This window comes from Penicillium taxi (assembly GCF_028828555.1).
Source record: "Penicillium taxi strain IBT 34144 chromosome Unknown utg000004l_segment0_segment0, whole genome shotgun sequence".
NCBI classification, from domain to species: Eukaryota; Fungi; Ascomycota; class Eurotiomycetes; order Eurotiales; family Aspergillaceae; genus Penicillium; species Penicillium taxi.
In genome coordinates this window covers 6,376,367-6,396,132 of record NW_026643206.1, presented here as the reverse complement: position 1 = coordinate 6,396,132, position 19,766 = coordinate 6,376,367, and the positions used below count along the sequence as shown (strand labels likewise).

Genomic DNA, 19,766 nt, shown 5'->3' with positions numbered 1-19,766 from the left:
CAGAGGAGTCACGTAGTCTCATCTCAGCCAATAAAAACGAAGCCCCCACAACCCCGCAAAAAAAAGGCGGTGTTCGGTCTGCATGACCGAGGCTTGGCGCGTATCTCCTTCACCGGGGAGCCCGTACATCTTCCAAGGTTTGACTCAACGCAAGAGCAAACTAAATAATTATCCGATGTCTTTGCCCTTAAATACTAGCAATTTGGCTCTAAAGCGCAAGCTACAGGAGGCCGATAATCGTTCTGTTAAACGCCATCTATCTCAAGGGTACGATCCACAAACTCCATGGCTGCATGAGACGAAAGCCCTTCCTGGGTGGCAAAATTTGAGCCATCCTGTGCATGAATCTATGCCCTTGGCCAATATGGTCTCTGCTGTGCAGGACTTGATTGACCCTGACTTTGATCCGTTAATCGCAATTTTGGATGAGGAGCCCCGATTTCTAAAGCCTCTACCAACTCGTGTATGTCCGGAAGACCTAGAATTCCTTCGCTTTCGAGGTGCTCTTTCTATTCCAGAGACCGGTTTGCGGAATGAGTTACTTCGATCTTACATCCAGTGGGTACATAGCTTCATGCCAGTGTTAAACTTGCAGGAGTTGTTACGCTGTGTAGCGGAGAATGATTCAGCTGGGAATGTGAGTATCGTGCTCTTTCAGGCTATCATGTTTGTTGGAACGGCATTCGTCGACCTCAAATATCTACAGGCGGCCGGCTTCTCGACAAGAAAAAGTGCACGAAATGCCTTCTATACCCGTTTAAGAGTGAGTGTTCCAATGACCATCTGAAATCACCTAGGCATTTTAACTTATCATTTCTCCTTTTTTAGTTACTATACTCTCTTGACTGCGAAGAAGACCGTATTGTTATTCTACAAACACTACTGTTGATGACATATTGGTCCGACGTCGAGGGCAGCCCACAGCGGGATATCTGGGATTGGATGGGCATTTGCAATACACAGGCTCATTCGATTGGCTTAAACAAGGATCCTTCAGCAATAGAGAGTATTGATCCACGGGATCGACGGCTACGCATCCGGCTTTGGTGGTGTCTGTACTCGCGGGACCGGCTGATCGCCATGGGAATGCGTCGTCCAATGCAAGTAAATGACGGCACAAGCAGTGTCCCGATGCTGAAGTTTGATGACTTTGACTTTGAGCCATTCTCAAAATCCGCAGTTGCTCTCTTCCGTTGCCCACAACTTGAAGATTTCTCACACCAAAAGCGCCTAGTAGCCATGTTCATCGAAAAAGCCAAGCTCTGCCAATGCATCGGAAGAGTCCTCTTTGCCCAATATACTCCGTCGCAGCGACAATTTGGCGCTACTGACTGTACTACGGTCACACTGGTTCCTCGCCAAGCTTCCGAATCAGAGTTTTCGCGCTGCAGACAGAAAGTTGATCAATGGCTGACTTCACTGCCAAAAGACGCTCAGTTCGTACCAGGAGCTCAAAGAAATTTTCGCGATGGTGAGGGGGTATTAATTTTACATGGTGCCTTGCTGCGCATGCTATACTACGCTACAAGTAGTGCCCTACACCGGCCATGGACAGCCCATAAAACCGCTCGCACTAGGATGGAGGAGGCCGCTGCTGGCATTTCAGAAATTTTGCAAAGCCTAAACCAATTGTCACTCACGCGATTCTTACCACAATCCGGCGTCACTGTCATATTACCTGCCGCGGTAGCCCATCTTTCAAATTCCATGTCTGACAATGCGGCTATCCGCGAGAGCAGCATAAACAACCTCCAACGCTGTATTAGGGTTCTACACAGCCTCAAAGACATCTACCCAGCCGCCAACGTTGAATTCGCCAACCTTGAAGCGGCCATAAAACACCAATCCAATAATTATAACTCCAACACATTCTTCCAGATCATGCAATATGACTTTGGCAGTCCCCTTACACAACTCGATTATTCGAAACCAGGCAATGCAGACGCAAACTCCACCCAATCCCCAAGAAATCTACAAAACAAATATATATCTACCGAGGCCACAACTCCCTTATCACAAGTCCGTGCTGCTTCGGCTCATGAACAACATAATCTATCATCACGCAAGTTCAACACAGAAACCCCCAAAGAACCTTCCGAACAAACAACCCTCTCAAGCAACCCCTTCTCCCACGAATTTGACGATCAATTCGAAGATCGCTTCGCCATTCAGCCATCTACAAATTTAAATTCAAACAACCCCTTCAATTTCCTATCTGTCGACTTCGACTTCATCGAGTCGTCTCCCAGCGGCACAGAACCCAGCTCCGTTGCATCCGTTGCAACAATACCAGCCATCACCCCACAACCCGATGAGGGAAATAGTATAGACTGGGCACAAGCCCTTTTCCGGGGCAACTCACTACCAACCCTGGACAAACCTGAATTCGACGAGCTACATCATCGTAGTGTGAGTCTAGACCATCATTTCCATCATAAAGAGGAACACGATCTCTTTTCATTTGCCATAGGCGACGATGAAGGTAATGGTTTAGGTCCAAGACACAATTCTATAAGCCAATTTAGTGGCCCGATCACTGGTGATCTAGATCGGGATCTAGGTTTCCAGACAGGAGATGATGGCTTTTGATTTGTTTGGTGTACAGTGTACTTTATCCATTTTCAACGAGCGTTTTGATAAGTTTTTATACAGGACAGGACCAAAATGACGAAAATTGGCGAGCAAACGTTGAATTAAACAATTCACTGCTCTACATACTCTCATTCAAGTCACTGATAGCTGAACCGGAATTGTAAATAAGGAATTGAATCGAATTCAATCTAGGTATCTCTATGTATCCCGTGTCGTACCGATCTAGGCATGTCAAGTTATGTCTGCTTAGTCCAGCGATTACTCTCATCACCCTGTTCCCACTGTAGTTCTGTGTAACCCAGCTTCTTCTTAACCTCTTGAACCTTGGTTTGATCACCTGTATTCTTGCCCAAATTATCGCTAAGCTTGACAGCCGGTCGACCGTTTGCAGTAGCGATCTTAATGACGATATTAAGAGGCTTTGACTTTTCAGAAGAGGCCATGTTGATAAAATCATCTACATAGACAGTGTTAGCTGGTCCAACCCTCTGCAAATCAGATCCACTGCTGAAACGAAACGTACTGGTGAAGAAAGTTCCTACACCGAAAGAAGGATTGAAATTCGCCTCTTCGGCAATTTTCTTGTATTCTAGGCAGTGCTCAATGTCCAGCGAGTCGGAGAACACAATAACCTTCTTATCAGTGATGCCCTGGCGATCGTAAAAGTCACGCACCAGCTTTACAAAATTGGTTGGGTCACCTGAGTCTTGACGGACGCCAGTGTAGACTTGAGCATAGGTCTTGCCATGGGAAGTGGCACTGACATCTGCCGGGATAGGCTTGCTAAAGGCATCCAAGAACGCCGGTGTGCCGAATGTATCAGTGAGGGCAATGCCGAGAACCTTTTGGAAAGTTAACTCAAAGACTTCTAATATAGGCTTTGTTGTGGACTTACTCCATCGCCAAAACATCCGAGCCATTTTGCCAGTGAGACCTCGTTAGCATTCTGATAGTCGTCTGTAATGGCTGCGATAGTCATATACCATTCGTGTGCCACTGTTCCCACGGCATTGACATCATACTTCATGGCAAAGTGCACATTGCTGGTACCAGTCAGCACACCCTTCCAGTCATGGCTCTTTCCCTCCTCCGCTGCACGGTACAGCCCCTTCATCACAAGGTCGTGGGTATGGTAGTCTCGTCGGCGACGGGTGCCAAATTCGGAGAAGATGCAGCCATTCTTTAAAAGTTCACGACCCTTCTGGAATGCTTTTTCTTCCTGATTATCGTAATCCCAGTTTTTGTCACTGAACATGAAGTATGCCTGGCTCGTCAAAGCCAGCAACGGAATCTCGTACAAGATCGTGTCGAGCCAGAGTCCCTTAACAGAGTAGTCGATAATGCCCTCATCATCGTTACTTCCGTTATCCTCAATCGGCGTGAATTTGATTTCAACATGCTCGTGTGGCTTGAGCTGGAATGTTTCAAGGAAGGTGATGTAGGCATCGTTGAGGTATGGGCATTTCTTCTTAAGGAACGCGCGTTCTTCGGCGGTGACGTGGAGAGTTGCAAGTTCTATGAGCGATTGCTTTGAGTAACTAAAGCCTCTAAGTAAAAAGGAGCAATACTAACTGTCCATCTGCTGAAGAAGCCATTTGTATGCCGCGCGTCGCAGCTTCATGTTCGGGGTCCGATTCGTGAAGCCATAGGTCACATCTGCAATTGATTAGCGATATAGTATCCAATATTGAGACATAATTCACATACAGACGTCAGGATAGTACTTCAAGATAGCGCATTGCATTGTCAACTTGTACAAATCCGTATCCAAGAGGGAAGAGATGCCCTCCGGAAGCTGAGGGGAGACTTCCGCGCCCATTGTGCTAATTCAGGGAGCCCAGACCTGATAAGATATATCAGAAGGAGACAAGAGAGTCCTAAAGGTAAAAAAAAAATAAGTGATGGTAGATTGACGGCCGTAAGATCGGTGCTGTTGCTTTTTTTGTAGCTATCGCGGGGGAAATACCGATATGCCACCGGTTTGCATTGTTTGCACCTCTTTGTTTCTGGTGTAGAAGCACTTGCTAATTACCAAAAATGACGTTTGAACTAGATAGTGAAAGCTTTCATTGTCAAGCATCATGTCGTGTGATCATTACACACTTGAGAAATAGTGACCTGATCCATCAGGCAGTGTTCTTTGGGACATTCCAGCGTTCTAAATCTTCAGGTAGCTCAGGCAGGTACTGAGTTTAAATCAGAGAATTGCTGTAAGTTCCTGCATGAAATATAAGATATCTACATGTGCCTGACTAATTGCAGAAACTCCTACCTGAAATATATATTCGAAATCATCTTAATTGACTTAGGCTGCCCGTGACGTAGGAACTACCTGTAACGGGTTGATACCCGATGAAATGCTCAGTCTCTGGAGAGACTGCGCTCCTGGCATCTGTGCGGAGCCGAACGAGCTATAAGAACACCCGGTCCCCAGGACCCATTTCCCCCCCTTAGTTAATTCTTCTTGTTTACCAATCGGATCTTTACAGCGTACAAATTCCTGCATTCATCCCGTAACACTACCTACTGAAGCAGCTCAGTGAACTTAGTAGGCCATGAAGATTATGACCGTTTTAAGCGATGTACCACGGGTATCATACATCTATGGATACCCTGTGATTACCTTGATTAGAGCACAAATCAATTAATACCTAAGTAAAATTGACATATATGCTATAATTTATGATTTTTCAAGGTTCCGAAAGGGAGTTTGTTTGTGAATTGATATCTATTAAAGGTTAATTAACTGCTAAATAAATAACTAACTAAATATTAACCAAGTCGGTCTGCTTAGTTACCGTCGATGTTTGCTTATGTCATTTAGACTTTTAGTGTCGAAGTATTTAGTTGAAATAAATATTTAAATAGAAGCAGAAGTAGAGTGTTGCGCTTGCCTCCTTCTTAACTTCCTCCTCAACTTTCAACTTGTAATCCACAGTTACCTAATCCTGAAGGTCAACATTCAATCTTGCACCAGCGGTCAATCTTCAATAGCTACAAAATCCTCTACATTGATGTCTTTCAGCCTCTCAAATCCAATCCACGTGACCAAAGTGGATGAGTCAGCTATCTTTACAACGTCGTCACAACAGCATATTTGGCCTCCTTGGATAGGCGTTCAGAGACAACGCCGCTTGAGCTGTTCAAGAGCGATCCATCGTATTAAATTAAACAGAAAACCCCCTAGGAGCAATGGCACACGGTGCGGAAGATTGCGCAACTGTTCTGGAGCAGTTTGTTCACGATGTAGCAAATTTGCCTGCTGAGATCAACCACTTGATGGAAGAAATCCAGGCCAAAGATAAGACTATGCAGGAGTGTCGTGCAACAATAAATTCTCGGGACGGCAGTATTCAGAAGTTCATCAAGCTTAACGGCAGTTTGGTACCGAATCCAAAGGAAGAGCAGTACTCGAAGACTGTACTCCAGAATATGGACCGGGCTTATGAGTTGCAGAATGAAAAGATCCAGCTCAGTGAAAAGGCCTGTGTCCTGCTTGATCGCCAGATTAAGCGCTTGGATATGCGCATTCGAGATCTTGTGAATGAGGGCCAACTCTCGAATGATCCACCCCTTCCGTCCCTCTTTGATAACAAGAAGAACTACCGCGACCCACCGCGCATTTTCTTCAACGATGCTACTTCGTCCGAGTCCCCCGCATACCCTGCATCAGGGAACCCGACATCTGGCAATCAAAACCCTACTCTGGTTACCGCTCAACGGCTAAATCAGGCCACCCCTCGCACCGCAAGTGCGGCGGCGCTAATGGCGCAAACCAATGCGCGCAGCTCTGCGCCCTCTACCCCAGTCGGATATAGTGGCGTCCCATTAATGCAGCGCCAACGTGAGTCTTCAGCCGGTGCAGTGGACAGCAAGCGCCGCCGCCTGAATCCATCCCTCGGTTCACTTCCCGTCGCATCCTCGAATCTGCGCCAGTCATCCATGGGCCCCGGAACACCGAAGCCTGGAACGCCGGGAGCAACCCGCGCTGGAAGCGTCGACTCACGATCAAACGGAATTATCAAAAAGGCACTGACCAAAAAGGTCGCGCCGCACCAGCAGGTGAAGAAGATCAAGGTCTCTTCGTCTCATAAAAAGGGCTCTTCCTCTTCTGGTCGCATCAAATTGCACAAGAATGGCGAGGGAGATGAAGATGATGACTCGATGCTCAGCAGTGCAGATACGTCCGATTCTGATAAGAGCGATACTGGTGGCGGCGAGGATGATATTGATGATGACGAGGAGGAAGACGAGGGCAATGAGGATACCAAGGTCTATTGCACCTGTCGCACCGTCAGCCATGGTGACATGGTGGCTTGTGACAACAACAGTTGTCCATATGAATGGTTCCACTGGAAGTGCGTAGGTTTGACACGCGAACCAGTGGGTACGTGGTATTGCGAGGAATGTAGAAGAACCACAGGCAGGTAATTGATCACTACCCGGTGGCAGATGGGCTGGATTTTGAGTTAGATATGGGTATGGATTTGGATATGGATATGGGTTTGGTTTGCTTTGGTTTGCTTTGGTTTGCTTTTTCTCTTTTAAAATACCCATGGAAATAAGCACAAAATGGACGAAGACAACGTTTTTTAACTAATATGAGGATCAGTACATGGAATTAAGGCCATTCTAATGCGCATAACCACCATTTTCCCCGGTGAATTGACCGTGGAACCTCGAGAAGCTTACGCAACTCCGGCGTATATATCCCCTGATCTCCACTTTCAAAGATTTGGTGTTGAAACTTTATCACCATTTTGTCTTTAGCATTGACAGGGCTAGAATTCCAAATTTCATTCTAAAAAGCAAAAAGAGTTGTTATAGTCCTTTTTTGTTGCGGTTTTAGAAATATTTTTGAGCTTCACCAACTTCACCACCAACCTTTCAAATTCAAGCTATCAGATCCTCATCCATGCATTTCAAATCAACAACTAGTTAAGAAGATTCCGAATTTATACAGTAAAAAATTGATGATCATCTCGATCGATTGTTTCAAGGTTGAATAATGGAAGTCTACAAAGCAAGCTATTCTTGGCTGACTTGCATGGATGTTCTGACATCCTTTCGGTCAGCAAGTCAGTACTAGACGAGCCCGATCTATCTTTCAGTCTGCCTCAACCTCCCGTAATCAGATCCGACTAGAGCACAATGCACTTCTCCAATGTATCTCTCTTACTCCAGAAGGAACCCCTTATCCTGATCGTGATAAATTGATGTAGAGCGCTTGGCTGTCCGTACCAGCACCAAGGCCTTCACGAGAAACTGGCTGCTATACTTGATCAAGATTATGAGCTGAGCTTTTTTTTAGCTCAAAACGGATGATATGCTGTTTGAGTACATGAGAATTATGCCATACTCGGACTATGTTGACCCCTTAAACGCTATATAAAGGTATTAACCTACCTAACAAGAGGTATCAGATTCTGTCGAATATATTGTCCACGGGTGTTAGTAGCTACTGATATACCTAGGCAAGTAGAAGTAACGGCATCCATTTGCTGCCCCATGAAGGATAGACTTGCGTTGAATAGGTACCTAGGTGCTGAAACTAGTGTACAAAGTTGAACGAAAATCAGTCGGAGCCAGTCCTCAGTAAGAAACGAAAAAAGCTCTCAAAGCTTGCAGTATAAGTCCCGAAAAAACCGAATAGAAATACCATGCAAAATCCTCTCCATGTGTATCTCTGTAAAAAATAAGATTCATCCCCCAATAAAAAGGTACCGAGTCGAGTGTTCGTAGTGTAGACCAAGTCAGACCAACAACAAGCGCTATTCTGACTTTGGGACTCAGGGTCGATAGGAGAGTGATAACTCCATAGCCCTGGAAAATGCCCGTTGATATCATAATCATCTCTTCATCATGTGTATCGCGTATTGAATCGTTTCAATGTTGTAGTCCCTCATAGTCGTATGGAAGATGTTAAGATCTAGAATGCGTGACTAATTCACTACCACCAGGGTAGACTGAACCAGTCACTTCATCTAACGATAGGAGCCCTTCGAGCTGAAATATCCCGAGTCAGACCGACCACCAGTTACTGATGAGGAGGAATAAGAGGATGTAGCCCGCGTTGAATGTATTGAGCAGGCATAGCCAACCAACACGGTCTTTTCTTGGACGGCGTGGCCGCGTTGACCGTAGGCAGAGCATGGGTCTACCGAGTGCTCAAAGTAGACACATTTGCAAACGGAGAAGCGCTCGACAACCTTGAAGCACATTGTGTTGAGTTGAAAGCTTCCGGTTGTTGTGGGTATAGAACGTAGTTTTAGTTATAGAAGTAAAATGAAGTCGACAGTCGATGCAATATGAAAGTAGAGTCAAGGTCTTTATACAAGACAAAACTGAAGACCCTTTGAGATAAATGTAAACAAAGAATTGAGAGAGAAAACGAAGTGAGTAGAGACCAGCCCGGAGTGAGGTATGAGAGAACAATGCAAATGCAAGCACCGTCAAGAATGAAAGGAGGTTGTCTTGCCAAAATGAGTCTGGGATAAAGAAGAAAAACAATAAGAAGAAGAAGCAGAAGAAGAAGAAGCTTAATAGCTTTTGGGAGAATCAGTTCTAGAGGGTTATATATACAGAAACACCAGGATCCACTTGGTACTAAATGAATCCATTCAGTAGTAAACCCGAGACCCAGAACTAAGAAAAATTTAGTGGATTCGGAAAAAGCTATGAAGGTTCCACTTGGTAAATCTTTTTAATATTTTGAAAGTGGTATTTTTAGTTAGTACATTCTGCGCTGATCCCAAAAAGTTGTGAGGCGTAACGGCCAGCCCTATGGGGAGCCTGGGGCCCCAGGCACTGGCAAAGACCGAGGATCCTGAAATGACCGAAGATTGCAGAGGGCTAAAATTATTGAATACGAGCTGAATGGTCAACTTGACTCACTTATCGAGTCGATTTCTATGAATCTATGACATGTTGTTTCTCGCCTTGCATAATTCGTGCCATATCGCACAGGTGTCTGTAGACGCGAGTCAAAACAATATAAAACAGGCCTCCAACGTATCACGTATCGAGTATCAAGATTCAATATTCAGCCTCAATGATGAAATGATTGGAATGATGTGATGTGGCACGGTAAACTCCGTTCTATAGTAGTTATGTGGCATGTAAATGATCGAAGTTAAGGCCAGCGGGGAATCGGGATGTAAGTCGCTGAACTGGTTTAGCTGGTCTAACGGGATTAGGGTATTTCTACGGCCAAATTTCGTATTTTTCTTCTATGTAATTCCATTTTGTTGACTTGGCGATCTACAGAACGGTTACAAATCCGTACTTTCGAGCTTGTTTTAATTTCCAAGCTTCCATTTAGTTACAAAATAGAGACGTAAGTATTTTCCTTAAAAGCTTATCCGGATATGATCCACTGTGGGTCATTATTAGGCCCCCATATTCAGCTGCTGACGCTTGAAAGCTAAGCGCAACTAGGTATAAGCCTGCTTAGTTTCACTCGTTAGAACCTGATCTTCAGCTGGACTATCCCCTGGACTAATATGCAACTTTTCTAGATCTAAATCTAGCAAGGTAAGGCAGACAGAATAAGTTAGCATGAAATATTATCCCCATACCCGGTTATCCCAAAGATCTCGAAACTCCGACTAGTCATACATGCATGTTTCCTCTTGGCCTTATTTTCAGCTGCGATCAACAGATCCCAACGCGCCAAAGCTCAATCCACTGGCTATTCCAAGACGCAACATCTGGAGAAGCTCTCTGCCCGTGACTTTCTCCCCAAGGTCAGCTCGCCAGTCCCATCCACGAGCTCGGTCCGTACTCTTGTCACCCGGTCGAGGCACGAGGACTCCAGAGCTGCTGACGGATGTCGGGCCTGATCCCTGATTTGGATTGAATAGTGAAAAGGTAGATGCCGAGAAGTTTGCCACGGACTTCTTCAGTAAAGCTCGGGGAGACGCCGGCGCAATTCCCTCTGCCGTGTTTCGGAATGATAAAATTGTTGAATGGAAGCATTCTTCACATTGGGAAAAAACGCGCGGAGTGACCGTCTCCAGATCCTCGACTGCAGAAAGGATGGTGAATTGTTGAGAAACAGATAGGACCGGAGTGGGCCCTGTTTGCTCGGTCAGTAATTGATAATGAATGGTGACCGGAATATCTTACCTTTGAGGAATACCATAGCTTCTCCCAATAGTGCCATCAATCCATCAACCTGCACGGCCGAGTCACGATCCGGATCGAAAAGTCCTCCGTATATATTGTCGGCAGCGCTACTGATGACGGCCATGAGGGTCTTAGCAGCCGCACGCTTTCGAGCTAGAGGCTTGAAACGCGGTTGCTCGCCCTCCTTCAAGTCCACGGCTTCGTCGCGGATCTCATAGAATCTACGCAGAGTGGCATATCCACTGAAATAAAGCTGAACGATACGAGCAGCATCCTCGTCAACTTTCGCAATTGTTTCCAGACAGACCCTGGGATCCTTGATCAGGGCAAGAAGCTGAGTATCTAATTTGTCTTCTGCGGGGAAAGCACGCGAGTGGACGAGACTGTAAGAAATCAACAGATCCACGACGGATTTGACCTTTGCTGCATTATGTGAGCGGGCGAAGCACACCAGTGCGAGACCATAGTTATCAGTATTGGCAACCGTCTCGTCACCGAGTTTTTCCGAGATTCTTCTGCCCTCATCCTCCAAGCCGATTTCTGAGCACAAAATGACAAGACGGTCAACATGGTGAACATCATTGAGCGGGAATCGTTCAACAATTCTTGCCACAGCAGTCTTCATCAATTGGCGATTTTCGAGTCTACTGAGCAATTGTAATGCCATCTCCCAACCTTCGCGATGGCCGTTTGAAATTTCAAGATTCCCTCGTGAATAGAGTCCAAAGGCATAATTGCATAAGATCTCATCGGGTGTGACATCTTTGAGGGAGGGCTGGGTCTCTTGGCCGTATGAGAGAACCATTAGGTCCTTCTCACTCAGGCCAGGCATCGGTTGAGCAGATCCACTCTTCGAGTGAAACCAGCGTCCAACTCTAGCGATTTCAGCGGTAGCTGCCGCGATACAAAGAGACCATGACTGAAGTAGCTCAAAGACGCCCTGTACATTACCCTCGAAGACTGATGCGAGACCAACTTCCAGGCTGTTCATGGTGTTCACTCGGAAACAAGCCTTATCCGATGGCTCATTAACAACATGACTAAACGCCAACTCCAAGCGGTGAAGATAGGCATCCCGCGGGTTGTCGTCCACAAATCGTCTCCACCGGGTGCCGTACTGGTGATTCAAGTTACTGGCCGATGCACGAAGATCGAGATCGGGAACACCATCGTCATCCTCTCCGTCCCACCAAGCAGTTATACCGATGGTGGCCTCCACCCAATCCTGAGCGACGGCTTTAATAGTAGGAGTGTGACCAAGGATAATCCGGTAAAGGGACCTAATATGTTGATAAATTGTCCATGGCACTCGGCTCTCTGCCATGCGGGCGCTCTGAGTGAAGGACGTCGTCGCATTCTGGGCAAAGGTGGGCAGTCCACCAAATTTCACAGCCGGGAAGCGATTGTCCTGCACGGGTACATTTGTTTGGTCCTTGTCTTCTCCCTCGGCAAGATGCTCGAGATCGTTCACCGCACTTTGAACCCGTCTGCGGTAAATGTCCCAGTCAGGGCCGGTAATATCCCAGTCATCCTCTCGGAACCCAGGGCAAGAGTCAAGAATCTGTAGAGCTTTGTTCACACAGCTCTGTATGTTTTGCAGTTGAATACCGCGATATCCAGGCTGGGACAGACCATCTTCAAGGGCCGATCGAGCATAGTTGAAATCAGCGGCACGAAGAATTCCAGCAACTTCAGAAAACTCTCCACGCAGAACAGCCGCGAGAATGATGTCCCAGAAGTTTGGGGACGCAGTGGGGTTTGGCTCCATGTATTTCAACGATTGCAAGTCATTTGTCTGGGTCGCATGATTTGTGTTGATCCAATCCAGCAGCACCTGGGGTACTGGAGTGGGATACCTGGCTCGATCTATGGCCTTGATCAGATTGCTGGGCACGGGATTTGAGTTGGACGCAATCTCATTAGAGGCGCGAGAAGGGTGGTGGATTGAAAGAAGCAACGAAGCGAGGAAATTAGCCTTCACTAGACTTGGGGCTTGATCTCCTGGACCGATTACAGATCCCTTGCTAGCAGGCTTGGAAATCCCGCTGCGGGTAGCGCAAGCATACCATGTGGTAGACAACTTGTAGGAAGCGTACGCTACGGCAGGGCTGAAATCGGGATCGTACATATCACCATCCGCCGATAGTCTCTCAAACATGGTAGTAAGCATAGTCTCCGTATCGATAATCATATCGGCTGGCTCTGCAACATGTGCGATGCTTGTACTTCTTGAAGCGAGGGTGTGCAAAATTGCGGGCATTGCTGACGTCTTCTTGGGTGGTAGTTTCGTTTTGTGGAAGGGGGATTGCTGAGCCCAAAGCTCATTAATTTTTGGGCGTTTGGCGTCAGTGGGGTTCGAATAGATAGCCTTGCGCTGTGCCGGAATGGACGGTTGAGGTTTAGGCAGGTTTCCAAAGGTAGAGTCAAGGAAGATAGGATTGGATGGCGCGCGGGGCCCTAGGTTTAGATCACCTTCCTCATCTTCTTCCTGATCTTCTTCGATGTCCTCCATTACTTCTTCTTCTTCCTCGGGTTCCAATTCCTGTTCCATGTCCTGATACTGACCCCGGTAGTCAGTCATCGCAGATAAATTGAACCCGTTAGAATCGCCAAAGCTTTTGGACGGTGCATCTGCTAGATTTTTATTGTGGAGGCCTCCAAAAAGCGACGGCGCTGGCAAATTCGTAGGAGGCGCCTGCGTCTTTTGGGGCATTGAGAAGTCGGTCGAACCAAAGGATGAACCGAAGATACTGTCATTAGTGTTGAAACCACCAGACTTGGTGAAGAGAGAATCGCCATGCCCATTCCTCGATTCTCCGAACTGAGACTTATCGAAGATATTGGACTGGAGACGGTCTCGAGGTGTAAACGAGTTCGCGGACGAGGGAGGAGGGCCGATTGGGGTGGTGGAGATGTTACTCCATAGGCTTTGAGACTTGGACTTCTCTGGGGTAAGTGGATCCGAGTCTGGGACCTTGAATGACATGCTGAGTGGCTGTGTTTGATCTCAAACGGATCAAGAGTATTGCGGTAGACAATGCAAGTCTTGGGCTGCAAGAGCTGCAGCGGGTAGGAGACTCGGGTAGCAGAGATGATGATAGTGCAGAAGAACTTATGTGGGTCCTGATAGGGAGAAAGAATTCAGGTGAGATCTCTCATCAAGTCACTGAATGTTTTTGCTGCTTCTGTTCTTGTCGACGCGACTGGCAAAATATTAAATCATGTGACTCAAGCTACTATTTCATCACGTGATATGACATATCCAATTCACGTGATTAGATGTAAGGCTGACCAGTCGTACTGATACAGCTCTTATGGGACCAAATCCAACGCCGAGCAGTAGTGTGGCTTATTTTTTTAATTAATGTCAGAGTATGCGCTTATCCCGCGTTATTGTCTGATAAAATTATAAAAGAGCTGACCACTCCGTATATTACTACTAATCTACCTAAATTTTGGAAACCTCTAAAGATGCAATACGTTATCACCCACAGCCGCTGGCATAATAACTACGATGTCTCTGTCGGCAATTATCACTCATATCATGTTGATAACTCCAAAATAACACCGGGCAAACCAGACCTGACATTTCACGCTGGTCCGGATACAACCTCACCTATCATTGGCAGTTGTCGATACCATCACTTTTCATCAGACACAGAGATTGGTCTCGGAGATCCCAGCCACTCCCATAAGATAGAGCTGAATCGGGAGGGATTACTTCCGAAGCGCTACTCTTTCCGAACAAATCTGAGCGACCAGAAGCCCCGGACATTTACCTGGAAAGGAACATCTCAGGGATCTGGCCATCATAACCACAAGCTAGTGGATGAAAACACACAGCAGATTGTTGCGCTATTTTCCTCTGGTAGTCGTTTTTCTAGTACAGACGGTCAGTTGGATATTTACGTCGAGTATGGACCGCAATTTTCACTCTTGGCCCTCATGACTTTCCTTGCCCTACATGAGAAACGTCGACGTGCGAGAAACTCAAGCGCTGCCGCAGGTGGCGCAGGTGCAGGAGCTTCAGGTGTAGGAGCGTGAGTAGTCGGAGATTGAACTAGACATGGGCATTTTCTCGCTATTGAGCAAGCAGAAAAATCCACTGCTCTAGCTGTAAATGACTCCACCATTGTCAGGTACTGTTACATATTTATATACTGTTTTCCGTTATATGTCAATAATAGTGTAATTTCATGTCTCAGAGGATTCTACCGATTAACGTTAATTTTCCCAACCCCACCATGCTCCAGAATGAGGCAGTGCAACCTTAGAAAGGAAATTACGATTAAAGCAAAGCGAGACATTGTTTCAGGTTGGACAAGCCTTCGCTTGATCGACAGGGTTTGGGCTTCATATGGTCTTAAGTAGTTGACAGTGTACTTAAATAGTTGGAAGAATCCTGCTGCCTATTAAATCCTGGGGGTTTTTTCCATCGAATCTTCAAACATACAAATGATGCTTATTTCGTGCCTTTTCGAGACTTTGTTTCTGAACTTTGTCCCCCTCAAAATCCAGAAAGCTTCAGAGGGTCCAAGTATCATGAGGACGAGACCGCTTGCATGATCATGGCGCTTCGACGACCACACAGAAAATCTCGCCATGGCTGCCTTGAATGTAAGCGGCGAAGAGTGAAGGTATGTGCGACACTAGTATAATTGCCAAGCCTGTCTCCCCGTTTATAATTGCTTTATTTTTATTTTTATTCGGTTTCATTTCTCTTTTTCCTTATTTAAAATTCCAGGGTTGTTTCAAGTTTACTTCTGAGTTTTCGCTGATCCGCCTATAGTGTGATGAGGCCCGGCCAGTATGCTCCAATTGCGCGAAACGACATTCAGATTGTGAGTATGGCTCTTCTAGTTCCCTTCTTTGGGCCAATGAAGAACCTGGGGCTCCTCAGTCAACCCGCACATCTGGGTCAGATAGCTGTCAACAGCTAGATCCTGTACTAGGATTTCCTGCAACTACTGATTCGCTAGGCCTTTTCAACAGGCTTGGCAACAATTATTCGTCCGCTTCCCTACCGGCCCTTGCTCTGAATCTCCACGACTTGGAGCTGATGATGCAATGGTGCAACTCGACCTTCTACACACTATCTCGTAATGAGCGTACTGATTCAGTCTGGAGGAATGCTGTACCCGAAGAAGCTCTCTCATACCCATTCTTAATGCATGGAATCCTGGCACTGTCTGCACTACACCTAGCCCGTACAGGACCTGACACATCAAAACGTACGGTTTACCTCAATCGTGCCGTGGCCCATCAAAACCAGGCCTTAGCATTATTCCGTGGACTTCTGGGTGATATTCAAGAGAAGAATGCAAAGGCAATGTTTGCATTTGCCAGTATCGTCGTTGTATACACGTTCGGTTTCCCCCACACGCCGGATACGCAAGACCCATGGACCTGCGTTGATGACTTCCATCAAGTCCTTGTATTAACACGTGGTATCCAGCAGGTGATCCGATCACCAGCGAGCTTCCTAGGTGACAATTCCTTCGCGCCGATATTTCAAATTGACGAGGTCCGTGTACCACTCCTTGAACCCGCCTCTACAAACCTCAAGCGACTGCGGGATGCTAATGAACGTTGTGCGGTACGGGACTCAAGCCATGAGGTAGAGGTCTACACTGCCACTATTAACGACATGGAAGATATGTTAAGCTGGGTATACGGGGGCATGAATGCGAGTGCGGTGGCGGGAAAGTGGGCTATCACATTACCACAACGGTACTTGGAGTTACTTCAGGACCGGGAGCCATTGGCACTAGTCATACTTGCACATTATGGCGTACTTCTGCAGCTTCTGAAACACCGATGGTGCTTTGAGGAGCAGTGTATACGTGTGGCAAAATCTGTATGGGCGATATTGGATGACCAGTGGAGACCTCTAGTGCATTGGGTCATGTGTGAGATTCTTGGAGAGAACTACTTAGAGCATGCCGAACTTTTATGATGGAATCTTGCTCACTACTGCCGAGCAATTGAACATTATGGGTTGACCATGACACCTCCTGGTCCGGAAACAAAACCTTGGATATCATGATCATGAACACCAACTATTTGTGATGAGTTAGATCAACATATACCACGGATATTATCTCGTCATTAGTGAGGGTTGTCAACCGAAAAAAAAAATACAGAAAACCACTGACACTAGTTGATTTGTGCGGTATGGTGGAAATATGCAAGACTGACATGAGTGATGAGTCAGGTCAAATAGAAAAATGACTTTGAAAGCCATAGAACATTGTAATGAGTGCTGAAAACTCCAATGAATCTGAGAAGTATCAATCGGTAAAAGCTCTTTAAACTTGGACCTCGGCAATTACTAGTACAACTATATTTAGTTTTGATAGGGGAAAGCCAGCGATTTCTCTCTGTTTCTTCCATATTTGCTATCGCATCGGTCAATTATATGGGATTGAACACGATGCAAAAGAGAAACTTGGTCCTCAATTTAACATTCAAGGAACTCGCGCATGAAGCTTTTCCTTATTCGGGTTAGTGTAAACTCTTAAGTTCTTCAGCCTCATTATATGTACTCCACTATGGACCTAAAGATGCGGAGTAAGTTTGAATCATACAATCGCGATCATTAGATTTTGAGTAAATCCACTGGCCTTGTATTTAAGTTTTCTGAATTCATTCACATCTTTATCTGACTGCAATATTCGAGTCTATAGCTTAGCTTGTTCTCCATTCTGCAGCACATAGCGATAGCGAGCCTTTCCATCATGCATATCTGCAAGGGCAGCATGAACATCAGCCATTGGCCGCTTTTCAATCCACGGTAGCACCCTCTTCTCTGCAGCCAGCTGCAGCATCTGTCGAATTTCCTTCGGTGAGCCAATATTTGAGCCTGTTACTTTCACGCTCTTCTGGATGAGTGACCATGCCCTCAATGGCGGCAATGGGTCCTCTGGTGCCCCAACCTGAATGAATGTTCCATTCCGCTTGAGTAATCTTAGATAGTCTGTTAACGGCATATCTGGTGCCGACACAGTAGACAGAATGATATCAAGCGACCGTGAGTGAGTCTTTGCCCAGCCTTTCTCCTCGTCCGTGGCGATAAACAGGTGTGCACCTAGTCCTTTTAATGCATCGGTACGTTTCCTAGATGAGCGAGAGATTGCTACAACACGTTCTGCACCTAAAGATCTCGCAAACAAGATTCCTAAGTGCCCAAGTCCACCGATGCCAACCACACCCACAGTCTTACCAGGTCCAGCACCATGTTTACGCAGTGGCGCAAACACAGTCACGCCTCCACACAGAAGTGGAGCAGCCTCAGCAGATGGAAGCTCATCAGGGATTTTGAAGACGAAATGCGCGGGTCCACGCCATCGAGTGGCAAAACCGCCGTATGACTTGCTCTTGTCAGGGTATCGGGCGTTATATGTGCCAGTCATACGAGGGCAATAGCTCTCTTGGCCATCTGCACATGCCCCACAGTCAGGTTTTAGACAAGACATGCTTTGGGCGCCAATACCGACGCGATCACCGATCTTGATCAGGCGGGATTCTGGAGATGATGGCAATGACGGGACGGATGCTCCGACTCGCTCAACTATTCCGATGATCTCGTGACCAACTACACATGGGTAGTCGGTTGGACCCCAGCCTGAGCGTAGCGTGTGTACATCTGTTCCACAGATGCCGCAGTGCGTCACTCGAATTTCGATGTCAGTTTCTTTGAAGGGTTTTGGCTCGAAAGTTGTGAATGTCAGTGGACTGGTTGCATCATATGCGACCCAGCCGATGAATGCGGCTGCGGGAGCAGACTGTTGAGTTGGATCTGGCATTATCTGGAAGCCTGGTGCATGCAACAGAAGCGGATTCTTGAAGTCAAGCTCTTTATCAATTATCTATCATGAAGTTTGCGGGGAAGAAGCCGAGCCGAGGAACTTGCCTAATTGGGATAGCGTAGATATGAATGGCCCTGGTCCGGATTTAGAAATCGAAGATATTTGAGATTCTATTACCAAATGGTGAGAAGTTTTACAAATGGTCCTCCCCGTGCCTTAGTATGGTCTATTAACTGTGGTCGTCCAATCGAAAATAAGGATGGCGAGAACAAGCCGAGAACCTGCTGAAGTCATAGCGAAAAGCCTCAAAGGCCAGTCAAGGTTCAACAGTAGCTTTTTTCTTTCCTTCTTGGAGACTGTATAATGAGTTAAATCCAATACGGAAACAGATTCACATCGCAGCAATTACTCGAATTATCCTCGAATAAGTCATATAATCATCATGATCGACACGAAATTTATCATCAATGCATCACCCTCTAGGGTTAGAGAAATTGTATTTTCTTTCTTCGTTCAGAAACTGCTTATAGAAAATCACTACTAGCTCATCAGTTCCTCAATTTTGCCACCATATCAACCTACCATACCGCATTTTTGCGTACTACCGTTCTCAAAAGCAAGGACGTAGGAAGCCAAGTGGAGCCGGGCGACAAACTGTTAATCACAGTCAAGGGTGCATTGTTCAATGCCTCAGTTGATGCTAATTTTGCTGCAGAGTTTGCATGGTATGGAACGCTTGGAAGAAATTGGATTTTTCACGGCACACACAGGTTTCAATTTCTTCCCTTCGAAAGCTCGACAGAAATGACACTATTTGTGCAGACTGAAGAGTTTGGTGAATTTTGTCGTCTCTATTGGAAAAATGCTCTGATTGTAACAAGATGAAACAGAGGTTTCAGAAATTCAATGAAGATCTGAAGACGCATGTTGAAGCTGGAGGTCATTGAATGTTGAGTTTCCAAGGTTGCAGTTCGAAGACAATTGACTTTCTATTCCTTGGCTAGGTAGTAGCCAGCTTTAATATTTATACCTGCGATTCAGTCTGTAATCCCTCTTGACTAGACGGAAGGATTTTGTCATGTATCTAGTTTCAACTCGACAAACGCATCAGACAGCTTTTAAATCGAAGCTGTTAATTTAAAATTCTTGACAGTATCATTCATCTCCAATATCACCGTTTTCGTCAATCTTTTATACCAGTTCTTGATACATATTTCAAGGTTTAAGGGGTATCAGCAT

General features: G+C 46.1%; 9 protein-coding genes across 9 annotated transcripts; 5 read left to right on the top strand and 4 right to left on the bottom strand.

Annotated features, from left to right (window-relative positions):
- Window positions 1-175: 175 nt before the first annotated feature.
- On the top strand, window positions 176-2,589 carry N7495_007287 (transcription factor domain-containing protein; the record flags this gene model as incomplete). Its single annotated transcript, XM_057209938.1, has 2 exons — window positions 176-763; window positions 829-2,589. The coding sequence occupies 2 exons, from the start codon at window positions 176-178 to the stop codon at window positions 2,587-2,589; spliced, it is 2,349 nt and encodes a 782-aa protein (XP_057063712.1).
- Window positions 2,590-2,828: 239 nt separating this feature from the next.
- N7495_007286 (nicotinate phosphoribosyltransferase) lies at window positions 2,829-4,411 on the bottom strand (the record flags this gene model as incomplete). Its single annotated transcript, XM_057209937.1, has 5 exons — window positions 2,829-3,049; window positions 3,116-3,434; window positions 3,488-4,107; window positions 4,165-4,248; window positions 4,300-4,411. The coding sequence occupies 5 exons, from the start codon at window positions 4,409-4,411 to the stop codon at window positions 2,829-2,831; spliced, it is 1,356 nt and encodes a 451-aa protein (XP_057063711.1).
- Window positions 4,412-5,784: 1,373 nt separating this feature from the next.
- N7495_007285 (putative PHD finger domain protein) lies at window positions 5,785-7,023 on the top strand (the record flags this gene model as incomplete). Its single annotated transcript, XM_057209936.1, has 1 exon — window positions 5,785-7,023. One exon carries the CDS (start codon window positions 5,785-5,787, stop codon window positions 7,021-7,023), a length of 1,239 nt encoding a protein of 412 aa, XP_057063710.1.
- A 1,553-nt stretch (window positions 7,024-8,576) lies between these two features.
- Window positions 8,577-8,813, bottom strand: N7495_007284 (uncharacterized protein; the record flags this gene model as incomplete). The annotated part of the gene is made up of 1 exon (XM_057209935.1): window positions 8,577-8,813. One exon carries the CDS (start codon window positions 8,811-8,813, stop codon window positions 8,577-8,579), a length of 237 nt encoding a protein of 78 aa, XP_057063709.1.
- A 1,422-nt stretch (window positions 8,814-10,235) lies between these two features.
- N7495_007283 (putative nuclear pore complex subunit Nup85) lies at window positions 10,236-13,705 on the bottom strand (the record flags this gene model as incomplete). The annotated part of the gene is made up of 2 exons (XM_057209934.1): window positions 10,236-10,669; window positions 10,720-13,705. 2 exons carry the CDS (start codon window positions 13,703-13,705, stop codon window positions 10,236-10,238), a joined length of 3,420 nt encoding a protein of 1,139 aa, XP_057063708.1.
- A 485-nt stretch (window positions 13,706-14,190) lies between these two features.
- On the top strand, window positions 14,191-14,763 carry N7495_007282 (uncharacterized protein; the record flags this gene model as incomplete). The annotated part of the gene is made up of 1 exon (XM_057209933.1): window positions 14,191-14,763. One exon carries the CDS (start codon window positions 14,191-14,193, stop codon window positions 14,761-14,763), a length of 573 nt encoding a protein of 190 aa, XP_057063707.1.
- Window positions 14,764-15,287: 524 nt separating this feature from the next.
- N7495_007281 (Zn(II)2Cys6 transcription factor domain-containing protein) lies at window positions 15,288-16,675 on the top strand (the record flags this gene model as incomplete). Its single annotated transcript, XM_057209932.1, has 2 exons — window positions 15,288-15,356; window positions 15,509-16,675. 2 exons carry the CDS (start codon window positions 15,288-15,290, stop codon window positions 16,673-16,675), a joined length of 1,236 nt encoding a protein of 411 aa, XP_057063706.1.
- A 724-nt stretch (window positions 16,676-17,399) lies between these two features.
- Window positions 17,400-18,524, bottom strand: N7495_007280 (NAD(P)-dependent alcohol dehydrogenase; the record flags this gene model as incomplete). The annotated part of the gene is made up of 1 exon (XM_057209931.1): window positions 17,400-18,524. One exon carries the CDS (start codon window positions 18,522-18,524, stop codon window positions 17,400-17,402), a length of 1,125 nt encoding a protein of 374 aa, XP_057063705.1.
- A 445-nt stretch (window positions 18,525-18,969) lies between these two features.
- N7495_007279 (uncharacterized protein) lies at window positions 18,970-19,412 on the top strand (the record flags this gene model as incomplete). Its single annotated transcript, XM_057209930.1, has 2 exons — window positions 18,970-19,011; window positions 19,080-19,412. 2 exons carry the CDS (start codon window positions 18,970-18,972, stop codon window positions 19,410-19,412), a joined length of 375 nt encoding a protein of 124 aa, XP_057063704.1.
- Between the last annotated feature and the right edge of the window lie 354 nt (window positions 19,413-19,766).